General features: G+C 33.2%; 2 protein-coding genes across 2 annotated transcripts; both read right to left on the reverse strand.

The window, feature by feature from the left end:
• Positions 1-13,446: 13,446 nt before the first annotated feature.
• On the reverse strand, positions 13,447-15,670 carry LOC118044978 (uncharacterized). The gene is made up of 2 exons (XM_035053447.2): positions 15,264-15,670; positions 13,447-15,042 (listed from the first exon to the last, which is right to left on the reverse strand). Exon 2 carries the CDS (start codon positions 15,020-15,022, stop codon positions 13,619-13,621), a length of 1,404 nt encoding a protein of 467 aa, XP_034909338.1. The 5' UTR covers positions 15,023-15,042; positions 15,264-15,670; the 3' UTR covers positions 13,447-13,618.
• Positions 15,671-21,141: 5,471 nt separating this feature from the next.
• LOC118044979 (pentatricopeptide repeat-containing protein At5g03800) lies at positions 21,142-24,107 on the reverse strand. Its single transcript, XM_035053448.2, has one exon. It carries the CDS (start codon positions 24,018-24,020, stop codon positions 21,273-21,275), a length of 2,748 nt encoding a protein of 915 aa, XP_034909339.1. The 5' UTR covers positions 24,021-24,107; the 3' UTR covers positions 21,142-21,272.
• Positions 24,108-25,474: the final 1,367 nt, after the last annotated feature.

Here is a 25,474-nt window from a genome sequence, read left to right on the forward strand (position 1 = left end):
AATACCTGTTTAGTCACCATTACTTCACTACATTCATTCAACCATCAAAACTTAAATGGTCTATCATGCTTAACAATGTTTAAACTCAATTTCTTAACAAGTATAGTACTAGAAAATTAGCATAACTTCCACTATCAATAATCATATTGCACACCTTGTTACTAATTTGCCATCTAGTATGAAAGATGTTCTCTCTTTGTTACTCCTTTACTAATTTCATAGAAAAATTTTTATCATCATCCTTTAAAAACTTCTTTTCCTTATCTTCAAAATGATCATCCACACTCTCATCATTCTTTGTAGTTCTCATGATAGGCATTTCAACTTCCTTTTCTTTACAATTAAAAACTCTTTGTCTACTAATCATCTCATCAAACTTACTTCTTAAGACCTCCATCATTGCTTCCATTTTATTCTGCCTTTCCTCCATGGTTCTAGTTTTTTTTATCAACACTTTTTAAAAACATTATTTATACCTGAAATAAATGTTAGCAATAAAGAAAAAAAAATTCCTCAAAAAAATCTCACGTGTTTACTCTCACAATAAAATTCACTTTTCTCATGTTTCACACAATTTATTAGTATTTTCACTCTAATAGTCTCGTTATGCTTTTTACCACTCTATTCTTATACTTTGATTCTAAAAGTAATTTAACAACTTATCAAATAATTAACCAAACTACGTAATAATTTATTTTATGTTTAAAGACTCAAGAATCAACAATTATCCAAACTTCTCAAAATGAAAATTAAGGACAAACTTACAAGTAGCAATGTATATTTCCAAGAATATAATGATGAAAATGAAGACACAAAATAAAAACAAGAATTATTATCAACAAACAAAAAAAACTATTAAATTCAAGAAAATAAAAAAAACAATGCAAGAAATAAAAAAAAAAACTAAAGAAATTGACGCAAGATAATTCTATTCTACCCAAATTTGCAAGAACTAACCAAGATCACTTAGAAACTCCAAGACAAGTTTCGGCTAAACCCTAGTTCATGCATGATTCAAAATTTCTAAATTACTTCTCCAAGAATCCTTTCAAGATTTGTGATTTTGATTTTTTTTTTTTACATTTATTATACTCTATTAATTGTTATATTGGGGAAAAAACCAAGCATTTAAATCTAAATTAATTATATTTATTATAAATGTTAAACAAGTGTTCTTTTATATGTTATTATGTTTAAGTGTTCACAATAATAAATTATATAATAAAAGAAGTGGTCTAAATTAATTTAAAGTATTAAAGGACTTTTAAGTAATAAGATAAAGATCCATCACAGTGAGAAATAAAAAAAATCAATGTCTTATAGTAGCTGGATTCATGTGATCAATCATAACATTAGAAGAATTTGCGTAATCCTACAAATATGTTTTTACCTATAATTCCTCCATGTATATAGGCAATAATCACTCATGTAATTAATACACACACACACACACACACATGACTAATAACAAAAGACGGGTGTGGCCTTTCTTTTGTTTTGCATATTTCTACATGGTATCAAAGCCTGAAGTGGACTCCCCTACCTCCTTTGTTTTACCCATGCCTTCTGATCTTGGATGGTTCAATAGCTCTTTGTCAGACAATCCTCTTTCCCAAGCCATTAATAGTGAGTTTTCACCAGACAAGACTCATTTACCTGATATCTCTATCAAGCTTGCCTCCAATAACTATCTATTATGGAAAGCTCAGGTAATACCAATTCTGAGAGGTCTTAGTCTCCTTGGTTATGTAATTAATGACATTTCTTGTCCTGAATTAACCATTATTGGTGCTCATGGCACCTTGCAATCAAATCTAGCAGCAGTAACTTGGTTACGTCCATGTTGAGTTTGTACTATACTTATTCTTACACCATTAGTGTAACCTTTTCACCTTGACATAATAAACTTAGCTAAACATAATGAAGAAGAGAAACATAAATAAACAAAACAAGAACATAAATAAGATACAAGTTAACTAAGGAAAAGAAAGGAAATGAAAAGCATAAACAAGATATTAATGAAAGCAAAACTTAAGAATTACAAAAAAAAAAATATAAAGAGAGAAATAAAGAGCATGATCTTGATCTGAACAACCAAGCCCCTAAATGCATGGCAAATGCCTCCTTTTATAGGCCAAAATTCAGAATTATTGATTGATTTGATGACTAATTGTTGAGTGGGTAGCCAACTCTTGACTTGGTGAAAATCCTTATCTTCTTGTCTGAATAAAACAAAATTTCTAGCATCAGAACTGGGACCACTTGAAAACATGAAAGTTGTAGGAAATTGTCTCAGCTTTCTAGAAAAAAAAAATAGAGGTCATTGGGGCTTCTAGAACTCCAGATATGGGTCAAACATTGAACAGCCTCACTGGAATTTGGTGTCATATGTTGGTTGGAATCAGTATAGGGATACCAATTATCCTATGCATTGTTTCTTACTTGAAAGGTAGTAAAAGCTTTATATTGTGCAGATTCATCATATGAAGCAAAGTAACCATCAGCTTTGTGATTTGGACCACCATAACGAAAGCAAGTGATACCTTTTCGTCCGTGACCAGAACTGCGACTTGGACGAGTGAAAGAGGACAGTTGTGTTCTAGAGGAATTGTCAACAGATCGTGAGTTATAAACATCTTTGTTATGTCACTGGAATTGCATTTTGGAATAGCCATTAGAACAACCACACATGTTAGAACTTCCTTAAGCTTTTGTATAAGAACGATTTCTATTTGTGTAGAAGGCAACATTGGATGGAGTGGTTTTTAAATTGTGAAGTTTGATTTCAAAATAACGTAGTTTGCTAATCATGCCTTCACAAGGAGGAAACATGTCACGAGCATTAAGTGCTGCAACAATAGGATCAAACTTAGATCTTAAGTCACGCAGGATGCAAACAATGAGATCATCATCATCCATTGGTTTTTCTGCACCACAAAGTGACAAGGCCAAATACTTGGCTTTGTGCAAATAGTCTTCTAAGGAATAAGAACCTTTGCCGAGAGTCTGCAACTCTCCCTTCATTTGTTGTATACGAACTCAAGTATGACTTCCATAAAGAGTCTCTAAAACAATCCAAGCATCATGACATGATTCACTATTGATGGCTTGGGAAAGAGGATTGTCTAAAAAAGAGCTATTAATCCATCCAAGGATCAATTGATCAGTACATAGCCAAGTTGTTGCTGCTAGATTTGATTGCAAGGTGCTATCAGCACCAATAATGGTTAATTCAGGACAAGAAATGTCATTAGTTACATAACCAAGGAGACCATAACCTCTCAGAATTGGTATAACTTGAGCTTTCCATAACATATAGTTATTGGAGGCAAGCTTGATAGAGATATCGGGTAAATGAGTCTTGGTTGGTGGAAACTCACTATTGATGGCTTGGGAAAGAGGACAATCTAACAAAGAGCTATTCTCATCTATCCAAGGATCAACTGATCAGTACGCAGCCAAGTTGCTGCTGCTGGATTTGATTGCAAGGTGCAATCAACACCAATAATGGTCAATTCAGGATAAGAAATGTCATTAGTTAGATAAGCAAAGAGACCATGACCTCTCAGAATTGCTATAACTTGAGCTTTCCATAACAGATAGTTATTGGAGGTAAGCTTGATAGAGATATCAGGTAAATGAGTCTTGGTTGGTGAAACTCACTATTGATGGCTTGGGAAAGAGGACCGTCTTGCAAAGAGCTATTGATCCATCCAAGGATCAACTGATCAATACGCAACCAAGTTGCTGCTGCTGGATTTGATTGCAAGGTGCCATAAGTACCAATAATGGTCAATTCAAGAGAAGAAATGTCATTAATTACATAAGCAAGGAGACCATGACCTCTTAGAATTGGTATAACTTGAGCTTTCCATAACATATAGTTATTGGAGGCAAGCTTGATAGAGATATCAGGTATGACACCAAATTCCAGTGAGGTATAAGGTATTAACTCCTATTCTGGTACTGATACTATTATAGTTGGAAATGGTAATGGTCTTTCTATAGTTGGTACAGGCCATACTAATCTACCTACTACTACTCTTAAGCTCAATAATGTGCTGGTTATTCCTTATATAAAAAATAAACTGTTATCTGTATCTCAATTTACACGAGATAATAACTATTACTTTCTTTTTTATCCATGGGGATTTCTTCTCAAGGACATGAAGACAAAGCAAGTTATTCTTAAAGGTTCCATGGAAGATGGCTTATATCCTCATCAGTTTGCGGTAACTTCCACATCATTTCTTCAATTTCTTAGCAAATAAAGTTCCAGGCAGTCTGTGGCACACACGTCTTGGCCATCCTTACTCTCAAATTCTTAGCAGATTATCTCTACCATCATTGAATAGACAAATAGATTTTTGTAAGAGTTGTATGTTGGGCAAGTCTGCAAAGCTGCCTTTTAATTCTTATCAATCATATTCAACTTCCTTTCTGCATACACTACATACTAATTTTTAGGGGACTACATCAGTCTCCCTTTTTTTATGGCTTTAGATTCTATTTGATTATTGTCGATGAACATTCTTGTTTTATATGGCTTTTTCTTATGGCTCGCAAATCTGATGTTTCAACTATATTTCCAACATTCATTACACAAATGGAAAATCAGTTGAGTACATCTGTGAAAATTGTTCAAAGTGATGGTGGTGCTGAGTTCATTAACATTGTTTTGCAAAATTATTTTACAGCTCATGGTATAATTCATCGATTCTCGTATCCTGGGACACCAGAACAAAATGGTGTTGCTGAATGTCGACATCGACATGTTGTCGACATAGGTCTAACTCTAATGGCACATGCATCTGTTCCAACTAAATATTGGATGGCAGCATTCAAAACTGTTGTTTTTCTCATCAATCGCCTCCTATTTTTAGTTGTTAAATACAAGTCTCCTCATGAACTTGTATTCGGCTCTTCACCCAGCCTTGACTTCTTACGGGTCTTTAAATGTTCTTGTTATCCTTTACTTTCACCTTTTGGTAAATCCAGGTTGGAATATAAAGTTGTCTACTGTGTTTTTCTTGGATACTCAGCCAACCATAAAGGATATTGTTGTCTTGAACCACATTATTGTCATCTCCTTATCAGCAAACATGTCAAGTTTAATGACCTACATTTTCCTTTCAAGACAAATACAGTTTCAAATTCATATAATCCTCGATTGTTTCAACTACAAACTCTTCCCACGTCTCTTGAAAATCATGCTCTACCTGGATCACCAATTAGTTTGTCAATTAATGGAGTGTCTGTTGCAGAGCTTGCGACCAACCAATCTTCAGCATTTCAGCCCACAACTCGATTGTGATCAGTCTTGCCTTCTTCCCCAACCGAGTCAGCAACTTCCATTTTACCACAACATACTCATCCCATGGTTACACACGCTCAAACAGGCAATCTAAACCAAAAACATTCTTTTCAACTAGACATCCAATACTTATGTGTTTTCTTGATGATCTTACAACTCAGCCTCTAGAGCCCTCTTCTTACAATCAGGCCCTTCAACTTCCTCATTGGAAGAAGGCAATGCAAGCTAAAAAAATATATACGTAGTTGAAACTATAAATTTAAGAACTTTTCAAGAGTTTCAAGAATCTTGTTAGACAAATATAATTTAATTTAGGGTTTATATAAATATTATCTGAAGATCAATTATTCTTTTCGACTTTGAATAATTGCTTCAAGGTTGGGTTATCACAAATTACAAGTCGTTCAAGTGTTCAGTTTCTAACGGTAACTCAAATGAACCACTGATGAGAAATATCCTAAACCTTTTTAGGAGAGAAAGATTATTATACTTTCTAGTGATAGCTTTTTTCTTTTGTGATTCGGGTTTTTTTGTATTTAATATAGTTTTTCTTTGTATAACAAATAAGAGGCATAATATTATATTTATAGGAAAACCTGAAAACTATATAAATAGAAAATTATCAATTTGCTACTTCAATAATATAACATGTATTATTTAAGGATAATTTTAGAAATTGATTCCATCAAGTCCCTACTTAATTTTTTTCTATATCTAGAATTGTAATCCTATTATTAATTACATTTCAGTCCTCAATTTCTTAAACTATTTTACAATCAAGTCACACTTGATTAATCATTTTATTTTAGTTTCTAACCAATGGTTCTTATGTATTTGACTCATTAGATTCTCTAATAAGTTTCTTCATATATAAACCATGATTATAAATAAAATAGGATTAAATAAATTAAATAATTTAATTTATTATCAATTCAACAATTGATTTATTTATTTATTAAGATCAATTATAATCTCTAGCAACTTGACAAGATCTCACAAATATTAGGAAATTCATAAGTGGTTTGATTTAACTTTTTAATAACTAATTTCTAAGTGTAATTAATATCCTTTCATCAAAAATACTCTAATCTAGATATTATTGATTGAAGTATGTCTACTTTGTTAAATCATTTATGTTCTCAACACTGTCACATGAGCCTTTTCATAGGCATTGGTGATCTTTCCATATAGAATTCTCATGTGGGCTAGTTCAGTATACATGTCATTTAACAAGTACCTACATATTAGTTTTAAATATTCCTCATACCTCAGCTTATGAAAGTAATTGTTTTTTTTCATAAAGAAAAAAACATAATATGTATTGTCTTAACAACTATAATTAATCTCCAGTATTAATAGAACATTAACTAATAACATTTAGAAATAATATTTTGATGCCATGAACATCTCATAATTATAACAACTTTATAATTTTATTTGCAAAGTATTTTTATCTTATGAACTTTATCATTACTCTAGATTCATTAATTAAACATTGGATTTATTAATCAAATATAAATGAAAAGAAAAGAAAGCATTTATTAATAATAAATATGTTATGCATGAATAAAATAAGTGTAATATTCATAAGATACCGAGTGATGATTGCGTGTTATTTTATTTGATGTTACACTTATTTTATTCATGCTAAAATTTCGGGAGAATATCCTCTATACTTAGAGGTCCTAAATTATCGACTAGAAACCTATTATACTTCAATACTCAACCATTTCACATCTCATTTATTGTCTAATTATCCTAGACTCATTGTATCACGTAATTAGAATATTTCATCCATCACATTCCATTATATTTTAATATAGATAGATAGATAAATACTTAAATTATCTAAAAATAGTGAAATATAATCACAACACTAATGTCTATGACAATACAAAAGAAAATAATGAGATATCATAAGTTCACATAAAAGATAGAATTCAAATTACATAATCTCCAAGGCAATTAATATTTAATTGCAACAGTACAAAAGAGGCATCTATTACATATTCATTCAAAATTATCAAAAAATTTATCTTAATTATCTATCATTTAGCTCATGGTTGTGACATGTAACTAATTTATAAAAAATAATTAATTTTATAACATGTAGATTATCAAACAAACATACTTAACATAAGAATGCATATAGATTGTAAACTCAATATTATCAATAATTTCTTATTAAAAGTCAATAGAATTTATTCATTAATCTATAATATTCATTCACGTATGTTCAACATAAACTTAATATAATCATCCCATTCATGGCAATTACCCCTCATCATATATAAATTTTCTAAAACCCAATATTTCCAAGTAATACCCAACACCAGGTAACTCTTTCATTTACTCATGTCCAGGCATTATTCTTGCTTTCAGGAATCTAAATTTATTGCCAATTACCGGGCACTATTCCCTTTTTCAGGATCCAATTCAACGTCCATTACCTGGCATTAGTCCCTTTTTCAGGAAACTAATTCCTTCTCCCTTTGCCATGATTTTAATATGATATAATATTATAGTTTCTTAATAAGCTATTATGATAAACTATAAGAAAATGTTGAGGTGTGACACCTATTTGTTGTCGGAGCTCGAGTAGTACCTCCATTTTTGTTGCACAGCTGTTATGACCTCTCCTATATCAATAAGTGTTCCGCATTATTTTTCATTGCATGCTCATTCCACACACACGCATACGCACACACACATGCTCCAAATTTCTTTCTTATATTCACTACCGGATTAAGTCTCACATCAAAATAACTTTTTAATTAAGGTAGAAACTACCCAATCCGGATCAATTTAGACTATTCATTCAAGGATACAATCTCTCATTTACATCACAATTATAATAATAAGAAATATAGTTTTTATTGTAACTAATATTCACCAACTACTAGACTATATTTAGACCGAAGAAGGGAAGACTTAATTCAGCCTTTAACGCGCCCAATTTACTCGATATCACAACTCAACAAAACTTTCCAACTCAATTCTCACCCCTAATACCTCTCATATATTTGTCTATATCCAAAATTTTATAACTCTGAACTATGCAAGATCAATTTTGTTGGAAAGTTGACGTTCCTTGTTATAACTGCTACGAAGAAACTAATTTCAAATTGTATCATTTTCATGCCCTAAACTCCCTTGAAAGTCAAAAGATGAAATTATCCAGTTTTTCATCCATGAATTACACAAACAACAAAATATTCCATTCACCTTCTCATTATTCAAACAAGCATTTTTCTCATATATATATGTTACAATATCTCAAATTTCAACCTTCCAAGGTTCATATGAATTAACGACATTTACAATTACACTGCGTTTCATATACTACAATCATCTTTGTATTTCTATTTCAATTATTTTTTCTCTGGCTGGCACAACCACCTCTTCTTTTATCATAATTCATTCTTGACATTTTTAATTAATTCTTTCTTATATGAAAAGTCAAACATTGCCCAATATTTCTTTACCTTTCAAAGCATCAATCCTCTCTAAATTCAAAATTCTAGATTCTCAACATTATAATATTTCAATTACACTTTAAATTGTTACTAATTTTTTTCAAAATCACTTTCCTCACACAATTATACATTAGTTCACCACAATTTCTCTTAACTACGTACAAATCTACTTCATGCAATTTGGTCCTTCATTGGCTAGCCATTGGACTCTTAAGAACCTTATGATTTTCTTCATCATTTCTACCTGATCTCAACCTAACCTAATCTAATTTGATTTGTTCAATTTATAGTCAATTTACAATTCCCCTAAATTTCCATCATAAACCCTAGCATTAATTTCGTTAATCACCTCGATTGTTATCCACTTCATATGAAATTGCTAGAGTAGGATTAGAACTATTTACCGAATGATAATCTAGTATTTGAATCTCAACCAGTCAAAAATTTCTGAATCCCTGCGTCAAATTAGGGGTGAGCAAAAAAATCGATAAACCGATTAAACCGAGAAAACTGAAAAAAAAATAACCGAAAAAACCAAACCGAAAAAAAAAACCGAATTAACCGATTAGAAAATCACAAAAAAATTCTGGTTCGGTTCGGTTTCGGTTTCTGAAGTCTGAAACCGATTGAACCGAACCGAACCGGTTCAACCAGCCACCACTTGAAAAAAATACAACTATAAATATAATATTTTCTAACCCTAAAACCACTTTCAGCCATCAGCCACCCCACTCCCCCTCCCCCCCTTCTCTGCAGATCTCTTCTCACTTTACTGTCCCCTTCTCTGCAATTTTACTCTCACTTTACTCCCCTAGATCTCTTCTCCTTTTAATCTCACTTTACTCCACCCCTCTCTGCAGATATCTTCTCCCTTTACTCTTATTTTATTCTCTAAATAAGGAAGCCCCTTTGAAAGCATTATTTATTATTTGAGTGAATCCTGTCTTGTGACAACCGGATTATCTTCTCGGAAAAGCTAGCAAGCCATCTACTTTCTTTCCTTCACCCCTCAAGTAGTAAGGCTTTCCACCCTGCCGGTCTTAATCAAATAATCTTATCCGGCTAGCCATTGGTTGATTTATCAAATCTTGTTTTAATTTTTCTCCACTGAGATGAAGCAGATGATATCATTGAGATACCAAGATGAAACATCACTTTAACAAGTTTCAAGGAATTATTAATGAGTTGCCTGCAATGGGTATTAACTTTGATGATGAGATGAGAAGAAAGACATCGGGTTATCTTCTCAGTCACTGATTATCGGTTTGAACCGGTTTGAAAAGGAAAAAAAAACCGAACCGAACCGAAATTAATCGGTTTGAACCGGTTTTCGGTTCGGTTCGGTTCGGTTCAAAAAAAAATTAAAAAAAAATTCGGTTTGGTTGTTTATTTTGGTTCAAAACCGGACGGAACCGGAAATGCTCAGCCCTACGTCAAATGCCCTTGCTATCGTGATAGTGCTTTGTTTCCCCCCTTGATTTCCTTCACTTTTATCTCTTGTTTTGGTGTTTAATGGTGTGGTGGTAAGTGTTTCTCTTAACCCCCCCCCCCTCTAAATCCCCTGATTCTTTAATGTTTTATATAAGATTTGTTTTTTTGAAGAAAAATCAAATATCCCCCCCCCCTGTATTCCAACTATAGCCAACCATGAAGGGAGAGAGAGGGGGGGCGGGGAGGTTGCTTTTATATTTTTTTTATTATTATTTACACTTTAACCCCTTCTTTACATACAATCTTAATTTATCCTCAAAGTTTCTTGTTAATTTTCTCCCTGTCTCATCACTTTTATTTTTATTTTTCAATTTCACTTTTAACATCAATTTTTAATTTTTTTTTAATCTTAATTTCCACAATAAGTTATATATATATATATATATATATATATATATATATATATATAGAAGTTTACAATAAACGTGTAACCAACCAATTTGTTAAGAGATATATTCACTGACAAAACCATATTCGATGTACCAAAAAAGCAAATACAAAACCATTGCATGTTGATTCCCTAGTTTACTTTTACTAATATAACCATGGATTTTATTGAAGGGTTACTTGTCAATATATTTTTCTTTTTTTTGCGGTGGATCGTTTAACCACATATGCACCCTTCATTCCCCTTGCCCATCCATATTCTGCGTCCGTGGTGGCTTAAGCATTCTTATATAATGTTTTTAAATTGCATAGATTGCCTATTACCATTTTCTCTGATCGCAATCCATTTTTAAGCATGTTTTGGAAGGATTTGTTTACTCTGCAAGGTATAGAATTACGTGTCTACTGTCTATCATCCACGAATAAATGAGCAATCTGAAGTTGTTAACAGATATTTGGAGACTTATCTACGTTTCATGGCATCTTCCATTCCTACAGATTTCTTTGCCTTTATGATACAATACTAATAACCATTAAATGATACGCATCTCCTTTTGAAACTTTATATGGATATTCTCCTGCTTTAAATTTATCCTATTTCCTTGGAGATTCTAGAATAAAGTTAAGGCAATTGATAAATTGTTGTTTGATAAGGAGTCTATTTTGCATTTACGTAAGTATCATCTTCAGCATACACATCATCGTATGAAGCAGCATGCTGATAAGAAGAGAACTAATTGTGATTTTCATATTAGAGGCATGGTATATTTGAAGTTGCAGGTTTATAAGCAAATTTTTGTGGCTCGTCATCCATTTCAAAAGCTTAATTTCCTCATGATTTTATAGCCCTTTTTAAAGTCGTTGATAAAGTTCGTAAGGTTTCTTATACATTAGATGAAGTGAATCTCTTTATCATATGGTTAAGCAACCCTCATCAAAATAAATAACAACTTGAAAAACTGAAAATTAGGTTTGTTACAATCTTGACTCACTGCTAATTTTGTATCTAAAAACCACAAGTGTTGAAAAATGATTTGGACCCGAATATAACTTTATATCTAAAAACCCTAAGTATGTGAATTACACCACAAAGCTAGTTAATATTTGATAAGTCAGTGTATGATTTTTGTCCCTGTAAAGAAAGATTGTTTTGCCACAAAGAAAGAAAATAAAAACTCACATTTATTCTCCAACTTGTTGCAGAAATTTACAGCTAAAAAAATATAATATAGTCTTCTTTAACGAATCCTAATGGACTCTTTTTGGATTGCAAGCTAATGAGTCTAAACTAGTGACCAACTAACAAGTCCAGTAATGAAATAAATTCTTAAACAATGTCTAAAGGGCCAAAACAAACTAAACAATGTCTAATGGGCCTGAACAAACCCAAATTAAAAAATAATTATACAAAAATAAATAAAATAAAGTTAATAAAAACAAAGTTTTCATGCTAAAATTACTCCATGTAGTCCGAATTTTCAATTTTCACATATTCTTAGTAGATTTTCAATCATGAGTTCAAATATATCATTCTCTCTCGTTTGGATGAATTATTAAATGTACTACATATAGTTGAAAAACTTTAGATGTCCAGTTTTTAGCCTAACCTTAATTGCAACAAACTTACACATATAGCTTTAGATATATCCCAAACAGTACACAAAAATCTAGTGTGGTAAATTTAACAAGATTTGTCTAGTAATTTCGACTCTCTGAAATAATATATTCCCGAACTCCATTTAGCCTGAAAATTACCAAAATGTATTTTCAAGTGTCTAGTATTTCTCTGCACAAAGGTCTAGTGTGGTAGATTTGACAAGATTTGTCTAGTAATTTTGACCCTCTAAAATAATATATTTTCGAATTTTATTTGACTTAAAAATTTATCAAAATATACTTTTATGTGTCTAGTATCTTCCTATAAAATTTTATCTTGTTTCGATGCATAGTTTAAGAAATATGCTTCATTTTATAAAACTAATAAAGAAATATTTTAAAATTAAATTTAAACCTGATTCAGTTTATATCAAATCTAGCTTTTGTGTCTTTCATTCATACTAGACCCCATGTTTCTCACGTGAAATTTGCTTATGGAGATCACTTAGGCACTCTTCCATTTCCTGTTGATCCAACTTCACCTCCCTACCCTATTGCTATTTTAGATAGGAAAATGGTGAGGCGACGTCACGTGCCTTCTACTACGCTATTATATAACCATTTTAGAGTTTAAGGACTCCATAACCATTATATAACCTCTGAAGGTAACATGAGGCGCACGGGAGGGAATGCCCATCGGACTGCTCCTATTCGCGGAAGGAAGATTGTTGATGATCTTTTAAATTTTATCACCTGTTATATTTAAGGGTATAATAAGAAATTTATTTGAATTTCGAATGACTTCCGTGCATAAATCAAACACAAAAAAAATATATTACGAAGACTTTTGGTTTTCGACAATATCACATTTTCCAGCCCTCTTAGGAAATTTGCTAGTTGGCCCAATCTCGCTCCCCTGCTTCAGCAACAGGACTTACTCTTATTGATTTATCCGCCCGGAGCTTTAACTCTCGCAAAATTAACGTAAGAAAAAGCTCCATCTGTCACATTTTTTTTCCCATTTCTTAAAAAAAAAAAAAAAAATCTTAAGCCCATATCATTTATCGAAGCAGAGTTTTAATTACTGGGAAATGAACATGTAAGGAAGGTACTCTGAAATGAACAGGGCATGGGCATCTTCAAAACAAAAAGAACATGTTTTTAAGCAAAATACACTGCGAATTTCCTGATCCTATCCATTAATTAAGGATATATTTTAACTTGTCATCATTGAAGGGTAGCGCGTACAGGAAAATGGTAGCAAATTACATAAAACAAACATTGAAGAACTACAACAAAATGCCATTCCTATCAACCAAAACTATCTTGTAGATTGATCTGATATAATTACAATTTACCCAGCAATGGAAGATGTATCGCTCCGCTTGTTTGATGGTAGTTGCTGCTGCTGCTGCTGATGTTGAGTATCAAGGAACTCAAGCTCTTTCTTCCTAACAATCAGTGCCATTCTCTCATTTTCAAGCCGCCTTCTCTCATTCTCTAGCTTTACTCTCTCCATTTCCCTCTCTTTCTTGCTACTGAATTTCACCCACTTCAACCTTTGCTTTTCCAGCTCATACGCCTGGCATTGGTAGCTCACTTGCTGTTCCTCTAATTGCATCAACCTCAGCCTCATCCAATGCTTCTTCTCCCAAGAACTCTTTGCAGCATCTTGGAGCACGTTCATTATTTCACCATTCAATTGCTGCATCAAAGATGATGTTGCTGAAAACACATCCTTTCTTGATATTTTCCTTGATGATTTTTCATCACGGTTGTCTTCATGCCCTTGCCCATGCCCGTTTTGATGCCTAGAATTGCCTTCTATTGCCTCATCCCCATCATCTTCGTAGTCATCTTCATCATTGTCGCTGTCATCATCGTCGTCATCCTCTACCTCATCCTCTTCATTTATTGCCCTTTTTACCATTTTTGACCCTTCTGTTTCTGTCCTTGAATTGGTCACAACTTGAGCATTTTCAGTTGAATGAGAACTTTTTTTATGTTGCTGAGCATGCGCATGAGATGGGCCTGTAGCCATCTCTGGTGAGTGATTACTACCAAAGGCAACCCAACTTGGAGCATGGCCACAGCTGTTATGATAGGCACACATTTCTCTGAAAAACAAGTGCTTGGAATTGAGCAATTTTCTCGCCTCTTCCTTCATTTTTGGTGACAAATCCATAGTATCAAGTAAATTTTGATTCTCCACAACCTTGCAAGCAGTCCCCTTCCCTAGGATGTCATTAACCCTCTTATACCTCTTGTTCAAGTCATTGAATTTATCCTCACATTGCTGTGGAGATACATAAAATCCTTTCTCCATCATTGCCCGAGAAACTGATTTCCATTTCCCTTTCTTCTGCGCCAGGCCACCTGGTTTTTTCTTGCCTATAGGGTCACTCCCTTCAGACCCAACATCATCACCAATGTAAAAAACTGCCATTATAAGGAGCCTAACCATGTGATCAGTCCACTTCATTCTTTGCCATGGAGAGATTTTCCTTTTTCCATCAGTAGCGCTGTCATCTCCAGTGAAAGAAGGGTCATCTTCATCACTCAATGGCGATAATAATTGTTTGGGCTTTGTGGAGGAGGCATAAGGATAGGCATGTTTGACAGATTGTTGGGAGTGTTGGCGGTGATCAGATTCATGGTGGGTATAAGCTACCACTTGGGGATGGTTCATGTGGTTAGGATTTTGTGGGTTTTCTGGTTGGTGGAGCGGCAATTCTAGTCCTAACATGCCTGATCCCATGCCCGGAAATATCCCACCACCTAAACCATTGTGTTCCATCAACTTCAGAAGTTACACTTAATTAATTAACTAAAAATGAGAAAAGTTTGTGATCAGCTACTTCTCTAACACTTTCAAGATTTTAGAAATAATATCCAACCAACTTTGGGATTTTCTAAGATATTGGAGCATTGAAATTCTAGAGCATAATTGATTCTAGAGCATAATTGATCGGCGGTAACAAAAGAAAAGGAAAGCATACCCAGAAACAGTAGGTGAACTGAAGCTCAGAACAAAAACAAGTAAAGATGACTGCTCAAAGCACCAAGAACTGAAAGATTGAAGCTGAAAAGTACCATCATGATATCAGGTTCTGCAAAGCAACTTCTTGAATACCCTGGAGAATTTTAGTGCCCCATTCAGACTTGGCAGGTATATATTTATTACAAGGGAAAGACGGAGAGAGAGAGATGTGAGAAGTTCATAGAGAATGATGGTGACAGAGTAGATAAAACCAGAAGGTCCAGAACACAGAGAGCACAGCAGTCGGTTTTGTTGTTGTGTTTGACAGAAAACTGCCCATGGTTTTGCGTTCGTAACTAGTACCGCTGGTTTTTTTAGGACGCGACCCCTGGGTCTTTATTTCTTTAGAAAGGAAAAACTGGGATGAAAGCTGGAAACTTTAAAACCCGCCTGACACTAGTGAGCACAGGCGGTATTTCTTTATGAGATTGAATATGATTTTAGAAGTTTTTTTAAAATTATTTTTGTTTTAAGAGATATTTTTAATGAGCTGGTGTAAAAAAATAAAAATAAAAAAGATATTTAAAAAAAATAAATGGTAAGGTTTTGTTATGATTGTGTGACAAAGAGATAAAAATAACATGATAAAATAAATTTATGTTTTTAAAATTAATTTTAGGGTAAAGATCAAATCAAGAACAATAAAAAAGTTAGGTTTTGATAATTTTAAGAGAAAATTGAAGTTAACAAAAAAAAAACTCAAAACAAGAACAAAAATAAATTTAAAAATGGATAGATAAAATTTAGTTTTAAAGCCAAACACCGATGTCAATTACTAATGCAAACCCGGAAGGTAAGAACCCTAGAACAAATAATAAAAATTGAATTCTAACTAAAAAAAAATCAAAATCAAATTTGATGAAACCAATCGATTACTTCAATAAAAAAAAAGCAAATTTATAAAGGTTGAACATTGTAAATAAAAAATCTTTGATAACTTTTGAATAGTTCAATGAAGAACCAAGAGCAAGAGAAATTCTCTCTAATATTATTTTTTGAAAATTAATAAGTTGTCATAACTTACAAATTAGAGAAAGTATTTATAGTTCAATCAAATAAACCCTATTTGGATATTAGGTTGAAATTAAAACCCAAATATAAAATAATTTAAAAGTACTTTTTAAAATAAAATAACAAAAGTCCATGTGTTAATGAATAAAAATTCAATTTACATAATAACTTCTAGACCTTATCGCAAGGTCATCTTGATATTTAAATGCTACAAAATTCTAACCCTATAAGCAATAAGACCCTTAAAATAGTTTAATAAATTTCAGTTTGATCTAGTTATTGGATTGATAATTATAACTATTTACATAAAATTATACAGAAAATTCTATGACATATTAAAAAGGATTATATTGATCAAGACTAATTTCTTTTTTAAACTCAACTTTATATTTAACACTATCATAGAAATAACTTGATCGGTCTAAATATCTTGAACCAGTATATTAAAATGTCTAATGGATTTTTTTAACTTTTACCCTTGTAATTAGTTTAATCGTTGCTTCAATGAATCTTATGTTTTTTTTCTCTCATTGTTACATGTCATTCTTATACATTTAACAATTCTTATCAAGATTAGCACAAAGATTTCCTAGGTAGGTTAAAAGTTTTGCAGTTGATTAAACAACACGTGTTAGTTAGTGGTAAAAGACTGGAGAATAAAAGAGAGGTCATCCTCGAGAATATTAAATTGTATTATTTTTATGTTATTATCTATTATCTTGAATTTTACAATGTTTTCTATTTGGTTCTTGATTATAGCTTATACAGTTTTTATGCGTAATGTAGTGATGATGAGTTACCAGACACTCTTTAGAACGACATTGAAAAGAAATTGATGAGGCTTCTTTGCACAAAGTAAAAGCTCTAATTGTCATTTTTTTTGCTGGGTTTCCGGTCATATAATTCTAGGGTTAGCAATGAAAACCTATTATTTTAATTTATTTTCTTGGTTTTCTTAATAGCACCCATGACAACACTTTGATTTCAGTTATTGCATGATATTCATTTTATTTTATCTATCTATTTATTTCATACATTGACATGCCTATAGCCCAACAAAGTTCTATTATAGTTTTTTTTTTTTTTTTTTTTTCCATGAGAAATCCTCTCTTTATAAGAATACCAAGCCTCAATAGCATAAGTCATGCACATTGGTGCTTTAATTTGAATATACCTCAGTTGTTGGTGTATAATGAGTTGTAAACTATCCTCCCTATTTTTAAATGTTAGTTGCTGTTTGCCTCATGCTTTTCTAAGTGATTCAATTGCTTCTCCATTTGGTTCATGCAATTTATTCTGGTCTAGTATTGTTCTAACACTTTTCCTTCACTCTAGAAGAATGAGAGATTCACTTTCAGAGCTTCCATAATAGACGTCCATGTGTTCAAGGGTTAGTGGTATATATATATTAGAGTTATACAAGGCGTAACAAGATGCTAAATAATAGATTCTTATGAAATCTTCTATCAACTTCACCACGGTAAGATGGTAAATAACTTGATTAAAACTACACACTATTATTATGTTTGAGAAAAAAAAAAAGAAGGAAAAATTGCAATCATATTAGTTTGTTGATCTCTTCCTTTTTTTTCCTAGACTTTAAGAGATTTTTTTTTAAATTAATATATGTATTCAGATCAGCTTATGCGCATCTTAATTAATTTTATAAGTCCTGAAGTTAACAACTATATAAGTTTTTAGTAATTTTGAGAAGATTCAAACTTATAATCATTAAAAAACAAACTTAGAGCTTAATCAGTTAAATTGTAGGGTTGATTATATTGCATGGATGAAGAGGATACATAAATTTTCTATTGGTTGGTCGGAATGCCAAGAATTTCTTAGGGGGCGTCCGCACACATTTAGGTTTATGACAGGAAGTTCAACGACCCATATGTGATAGCGAAGCTTAACAAAACTAGGATCTTCCAAGTACTGCACTTTGGAGATTTCAAATCGGTTGTTAACTTATGCGACCTCATCATTGGCAATGTATTCAAAGATAAATCTCCTGAAGTTTTTGCAAAACCCAACTCTTAGAAACCCAGCAGCTCTCTTGACAAGTTCTACCGACGATCCTGCATTTTCGATGTTACCACTAGTGAGCCCTTTGACCCCTATAAACATTATTGTACCACACATTGTAACTCTTGATTCTTTGTTGGCAATAACGTCTGTAATTTTGGCTAATATTTTCATAGACCGTAGAGATCAAGAAAGACGAAGGCTCAACTTCACAATTAGAGGAGTGCAATACAAGTTTACAGTCTTTTTATTCCTTTTCTCCATGTTGAATTACTATTAGCTAGGTTCTCACAAAACACATAAAAAAGCGCTCCAAATCCTTTGATTTTTATAATTTTAGTTTTGAAGACAGTCAGCTCTATATCTTTAACAAAGAATTGCATTTGTTTATGAAATCTCATGAATGTTTAGCCGTAACTTTCATTCGCCATCTCGCAACATAACCTAGTTGTTTGATTTTCACCTCTACACAAGCTTAGTTCCCGCGGCGTTTTCGATCACTCCAACATACCAAGTGTAGACAAATCTATTTGACTTGCATGGTTCTACGGCAGTGACTGGTAAGACCTTTTAGGGTGTGTTTAATATTGAGGTTGCTGTTGTGGTTGTGGTTTTAAAAAAATTTTTTTATAAAAAGTACTTTTAGTTGAGGTTGGTTTGAAAAAATATATGTTTGGTTAAAACTGTGGTTGAAATTGAGGTTGAACAAAAAGTAGTTTAATGTGTTTGGTACAAAAAATGATTTTCAAATTGAGGTTATAAAATAATTAATATATATATATATATATATATTAATATTAATATTAATGATTTTTTATTTAAATATTGTAGATTTAACCACTGTTATTATATCATGAAATAAATAATATTGATATCAAATATTTTTTATTATTCCATTAAATTATGTGCAATATCATTACATACGAAATCTATCCAACAAGAACTATATTTTCCATGGTTTCTTAAATGCGCAATAACAAAAACTGAATTTTTTGTTACGTCATTAATCGATCTCCTTTTAAGTTTATAAATAAAACACAATTAAAAAAAAAACTGAATTTCTTTTTAACTGGGTTGGACCCGGCAAGAACATAATTGGAATTGCGATCAAATCCCCCAAATGCTACGTTATCATGCGATATATTTCTAATTTATGTAGTGTTATTAAATAATATTAAATACTAGTTTTTCAAGTAAAACATAATTTTTTTTAAAAAATTTACAATTTTATTATGTACAAAATTCATTCGACAAGAACTACAAAAAAAATAATTTTTTGAGTGTGCAATAAATTTAAGTAAAATATTACCAGTAATAAAATTGAGATTACAGTACGAATAAATTTAATTCACCTTAAACTAATTTTTTTAAAAAATAATACTATTCATATTCACGTGAACAATGCGAGTAAAATCAATTAATTGTATTTGCTTTTCAAGAAAAAAAAAACGCAATGTTTTTCAAAAAAAAAAAAAAACACTAAAACTGTAACAGTGCGAGTGAATTAATTCACTCCACTGTTCTGCTTTTCTTCCCTGCGAGAAGCAATTTCTTCAAAACATGTGGTGTAGCCGAGATTTTGATGGGTCCCACCATCAGAAAGCAATTTTCTTTTGCTAACCAAACAGCATTTGATGTGGTTGCGGGTGAACCTCACCCGCAGCCATGTTACCAAACGAGGCCTTTTAGCTGTGAAGAAACAACTAGCAGAGTCATAATCAGAAAAGGGGGTAAAATTCCAATATTCCACAACTAATTAATTGACAAGCCCTGTGACCTTGTCCATGCTTTTGTGGTCGGCATTAGTAGACACTTGTAAATTTGAAAAGCCTTGATGATATTCGAGTGCACATCTCTAGGGTTTAAATTGTTCCTGCTAAATGCATCCATATAGAATTCCATCCTTTATGAGAAACGTTGTGGTGGTTGTTGGTTTTGCCTAGCACTATATATGATCAGAAGTGATTCTCAAGCTTTCCTTGTTGTGCCTATGATCAGGAACTTCGGTTTAAATTCTTTTTAAATAGCCGTTGACATGGATGCAAATTGTTATGATACGTACAAGTGTGAGGATTGTTGTTTTACGCTCCTCCGTATTTCTTTATGCTTTTCGTTTCCATTCAAGCCTGTGAAATGACTACTTCTAAGGCTTTCTCCTTGGACAACAAGATTCTACTTTTTATGGTTTATCCATACATTTAACTACTGTGAAGCATGATCATTACAAGCAAATTGTGTTCCGAGTGGGTCTCAATTGATTGAAGAGGTTTCTAGACGGGCAATTAAGTATTTTATTATTATTATTATTATTATTATTATGGGTTGCCACAACAAGACTCCTTAATTACTCGGTTCCTTGCAACTTTTTTGGATTGAAATTATAGAACTATATATGAAATGTAAATTTCTATAATATACTTTTATTGGGCTCATTATGCTGTTAGCTCAGTGATCGACAATGAATCTAATGCACGCTGCATAGTGCTAGTACTTTAGAGCAATCCGTAACACTGTTATCAGTCCATCGCTACCTCGCTGGGAGCACAGGCATGCAAAAAAAAAAAAAGTCCAGTCCTTTATATCCAAACCCTAACCATTGAAGCGGGCACCGGATCTAGTGTTATCTAATTGAAAGCTATATAATTCCATTTGATCCGCATATATCCATGAAGCTTTTGTTTGTTTTTACCTCAAAACAAATCCTAATGTCCGTCTTTAAATAATACAAATAACTTGTCAGTACATTTTGCAAACACTGCTGCCCTCCATATATCTACTCAGATCAAATAAACACACCCATATCAACTAAATTAATTACTTCCTTTCTTTTCCATTTGCCTTAGAGTCTCCTATTTCCATTGAATACAAACAATATACAACTAATACTAGTAGGAATTCATGCTTAGGAGACTAGTTAGTAAGTACAGAACAATCACCAATAACCTTTGCACGAACATTGACCATTAGAAAAACAATGAAACCCAGAAGCATCCCGAAAAATTATCTCCCTCTGGGTGACTACTGTTGCATATTTCAAGAATGTATGGCAATCCCTACATAGTATGATGTTCTTCACAACCCGAATGGGTTCTCCAGGTCTGGTCTTCAGAAGTCCATAGGTTGCAGCTAGTTTTGCACTGTGATAGAACAAGAAATCCTTCTTTTGCTGCTCCTCGACTTCCTGAAGAACAAAGCTCATGTCTGGCTCATATCCAGCTTTTAGGCATTTCAAGATTAGTATATCTAATCCACTATAGATGTCTTTTGATTGGGGATGGGATTTATCTCTTGCATAGAATGTATGAAGCTGCTTCTTATGTATAACCCAACTTCGACATGGGTGCTTTCGAAACCCCCTATCCCTCATATTCTCCCTGACCATTTCTGAGCAATGCCACCTCCCAGAAGCAGCATATAGATTTGATACAAGCACATATGTGGAAGGATCCCGGGGCTCCATCCCAATAATGTGCTTTGCAACACGCTTTCCAATGCTTGTGTTTGCATGGATCCTGCAACCATCAAGCAAAGCTCGCCAAACAGAAACCTCAGGGACAAAAGGCATCGTATCGATCAACTCCTCTGCTTCTTCAAGGAGACCCCAATACCCCAAGACACCAACTAAGGAGGCGTAATGCTCTGAAGTGGGTTCCAGATCATGAATCATTTTCATTGAGAGAAACAAACTGCGACACTCATCCAGTAAATTTGAGCTGGTGTATTTATAAGCTGAAACAATCAAAACAAAAGTGATTGCATCCGGCTTTATGCCTGCCTTCTCCATACTTGACCAGATAGCCAAGGCCTCATCGCCCTGCCGGTGAAGAAGTTGGCCTGCAATCAAACCATTCCACGAAACTACGTTGTGTGCCGGCATAGTATTGAAAGCCTTAATTGCATCATCTATGTTGTAACACTTGGAATACATGCTAATTATGGAATTTCCAACCCCTAATTCAGCATGAAACCCAGTTTTTAAAGCTTGACAGTGGATTTGCTTCCCCACCTCATGGAATCCTAAAGTTCCACAGACGCCAAGTATTGAAGTGAATGCAACTTCATCTAGAACCATTGTCCCCTCTGACTGGCTACGGTAGAAAAGACAAATTGCCTCCTCTGGCAGCCCATTTCGAGCATAGCCACATATCATTGATGTTTGGATTATTGAGTTACCCCCATCAGTTGACAAACTTTGAAACATCCTATCAGCATCATCCATCCTTCCACACTTTGAGCACATATCAATCAGGGCTGCTTCAATACAAGCATTTGACCTGAAACCAAACTTGATGATAAACCCATGAATTTGCCTACTGATTTCCAATTTCAAGAGCAATCCGCAAGCATTAATGACACTAGTCAATGTGAAATCTGTTAACTCTGCTCCTTCTTGGACCATTCTAACAAATAAATTGAGTGCCTTCAACCCTTCATTATTTTTGCAAAATCCTGTCAAAAGTGCATTATAAGACACAGAATTCTTTTCGGGCATCTTGTTAAACATGTCTACAGCCAAATCCACCAACCCAAATTCCATATATGCTGTGATCATCTCAGTCCAAGAAATTACATCTCTGAATGGCATCCTCTCAAACAGAGCCGCCACATGGTTCAGACTTCCACACCTAGTGTAGACCCCGATAATGGCATTGCTCACGCTCAAATTGTTCTCTAATCCAACTCTAATGGAATAAGCATGAATCTCTCTGCCTTGTATCCTAGCATGGCACCTAGCACAAGCAGTCAAAAGAGTCGAAAGCGTGAATTGATCAGCTTTAAACCCCTTCTTTTGATTCAAGACACGAAACAGTTCTAAGGCTTTTTCATATGATAAACCTTTCACCAAACTCGAAATCATGGTATTCCATGACGCAATATCTCTTTGAGGCATTTCATCAAACAAATGCATCGCTTGGTCCAAACAACCACACTTTCCATACAAACCCATCAAGGCATTGGCAACAAAAACAAGTTGTGAATAACCCAACTTGATTGCCAAAGCATGAACTTGCAAACCCATTTCCAATTCCAAACTCCGAATACAGGCAGTTAAAATAGCAACAAAACTGTACTCATTAGGCTCAATACCCGAAATCCTCATTCTAAAGAAAAGTTGGATGGCTTCAGTTTCTCGATTCAACTTAGAAAAACTCGAAATTAAAGTACTGTAAGACACCACATCGGGAGTAGACATTCCCATAAAAACCCCATAAGCATCAACAACAAGACCCAACTTGATATAAGCTGCTATGACAGCATTGCCCAGATGGGTATCCTCTCCAAGTTTGAGAATGGAAGCATGTAAGGCTCTTGCAAGATCAATGTCAGTGCACTTGACCGACAAGCGAAGCAAATTGAATAAATCGTCAACTTCAATGAGACAGTCAGTGTTGGTCTGAGGAGAATGATAATTAGAGTCTAAAGGGAAAGAGGATTCAAGATTTTGGGGTTTAGTGAGAGAAAGGGGTGAGGATAGGAGAAATTGAGAGGTGCAGGAGGAGAAACGACGGCGGTGGAGGTGATTGGGTTTAGAGAGAATGTGTGAAGTGAGTGGTTGAGGCGGTGGTTGGCTAGTAGTTGGTGGTGGTTTTGAAGGGAAGTAAAAGGAGTTTTGAGATGGAAGACACAAGGGAGATAGGGTGATAGCGGTGGTAACGGGGGTTTGAGGAATGGGAGCCATGGATAAGAGGCGGCCACCATAGTCTCCTCTTTTACAAAATTGCAACTGTTTTAGATACTGTGTTTAATTTGTTAAGAGGCTCTTCTAATTTTTAACTAAATTTTAGTTAAAATAACTTAAATAGTTTTTTTTTTAAAAAAAAAAACATATAATTGTTTTTATGTCCTCGGAAATCAGGTGTAATAAATTTTATTATGACTAGAAAATATACTCACGCATCATTTTAGACATCCAAGAAATAGCCATCGAAGCAGAGGCCAGCTATCTCAATATCTAGCACGACAATCATAGATTCTTCTTTAGCCCGCTTTTTAGAAAAAATAGCACAAAATAAAAGCATGTTTTGGAAACGTGGATCACTGGTATTAGAATAATCATATTAAAATAATAATAAAAATTCATGTTTTTTATTTATTATCTAATTGTACTTTATTTGCAAAACAATTCTTTGTGCCTTTTCTTGCTTAAACAACGAAATTAAAGGCTCTAATTAGAGTGTTTGGATTAGGTACTTAGACATCCTTGAACTTGTTTGAGAATATAATAAAGTGGGAACAAGAAAAACATGTCCATGTTTGCTTCCATTTTTATTTTTAATTGTTCTCTCTGTTTGATAAAATTTATAAAGATTCAAAATTTGATAAATTATGAAGTGATTAAATCAATTTCTTTTAATTTTATTTTTATGAAAAATTATACAGCCTTCCATAAAAAAATATATATTTTATGTGGAGTTTTATAAATTTTATAAGAAAATATATTTTTGACAAACAAGCGATAAAGATATTAATGTTTATTTATTTTTATTTTGTTACTATATATTGCCCTTCTACTAGCTAAAGTTTTTGGCTTTGAAAGGTGTTTGCAAGTATAATATAAATTGCTTTTCAAAATACTTTTTATTTTATAATACATTAATTATTTTTAATATCAGTATATCAAAATATTCTAAAACTTCAAAAATATATTAATTTGAATAAAAAAATAAAAAATTTTAATTTTTTTAAAACATATTTTCCGATTACAGTGCCAAACAGTGCTGAACTACATGTTGCCACGCGGTTGTTACATGAAGGTCTTTGTGTTTCATGAATAATTTTGAAACCCGACCCAGATCGATGGGTCGACCCGACCAACTCGGGATTGGAACCGGATCGAGTTGAAGAAAAAACGAAGGAAGAAAAAACCGGGTGTGACTCAGATGACCCCGTTAAGACCCGGCTGTAAACCTGTTGATTTTTATTTTTTTTTGTTTTTTTACTAAAACAACATCATTTTAATTTTTTAATTTTTTTTAATCCAGTTAAAATTTTAAATCCAAACCTTAAACCAGACCAGCTATGAAAACTATGGTTTCATGTGCTGCTGTGTGCCTTTTCTCTTGCTTTCGGATGTTGCCATTGTGAATGATGCATCTCTAGTCTTCTCCCGTTCACCACCGTGCTCAACCCATA

Source organism: Populus alba, chromosome 16, assembly GCF_005239225.2.
Source record: "Populus alba chromosome 16, ASM523922v2, whole genome shotgun sequence".
NCBI classification, from domain to species: Eukaryota; Viridiplantae; Streptophyta; class Magnoliopsida; order Malpighiales; family Salicaceae; genus Populus; species Populus alba.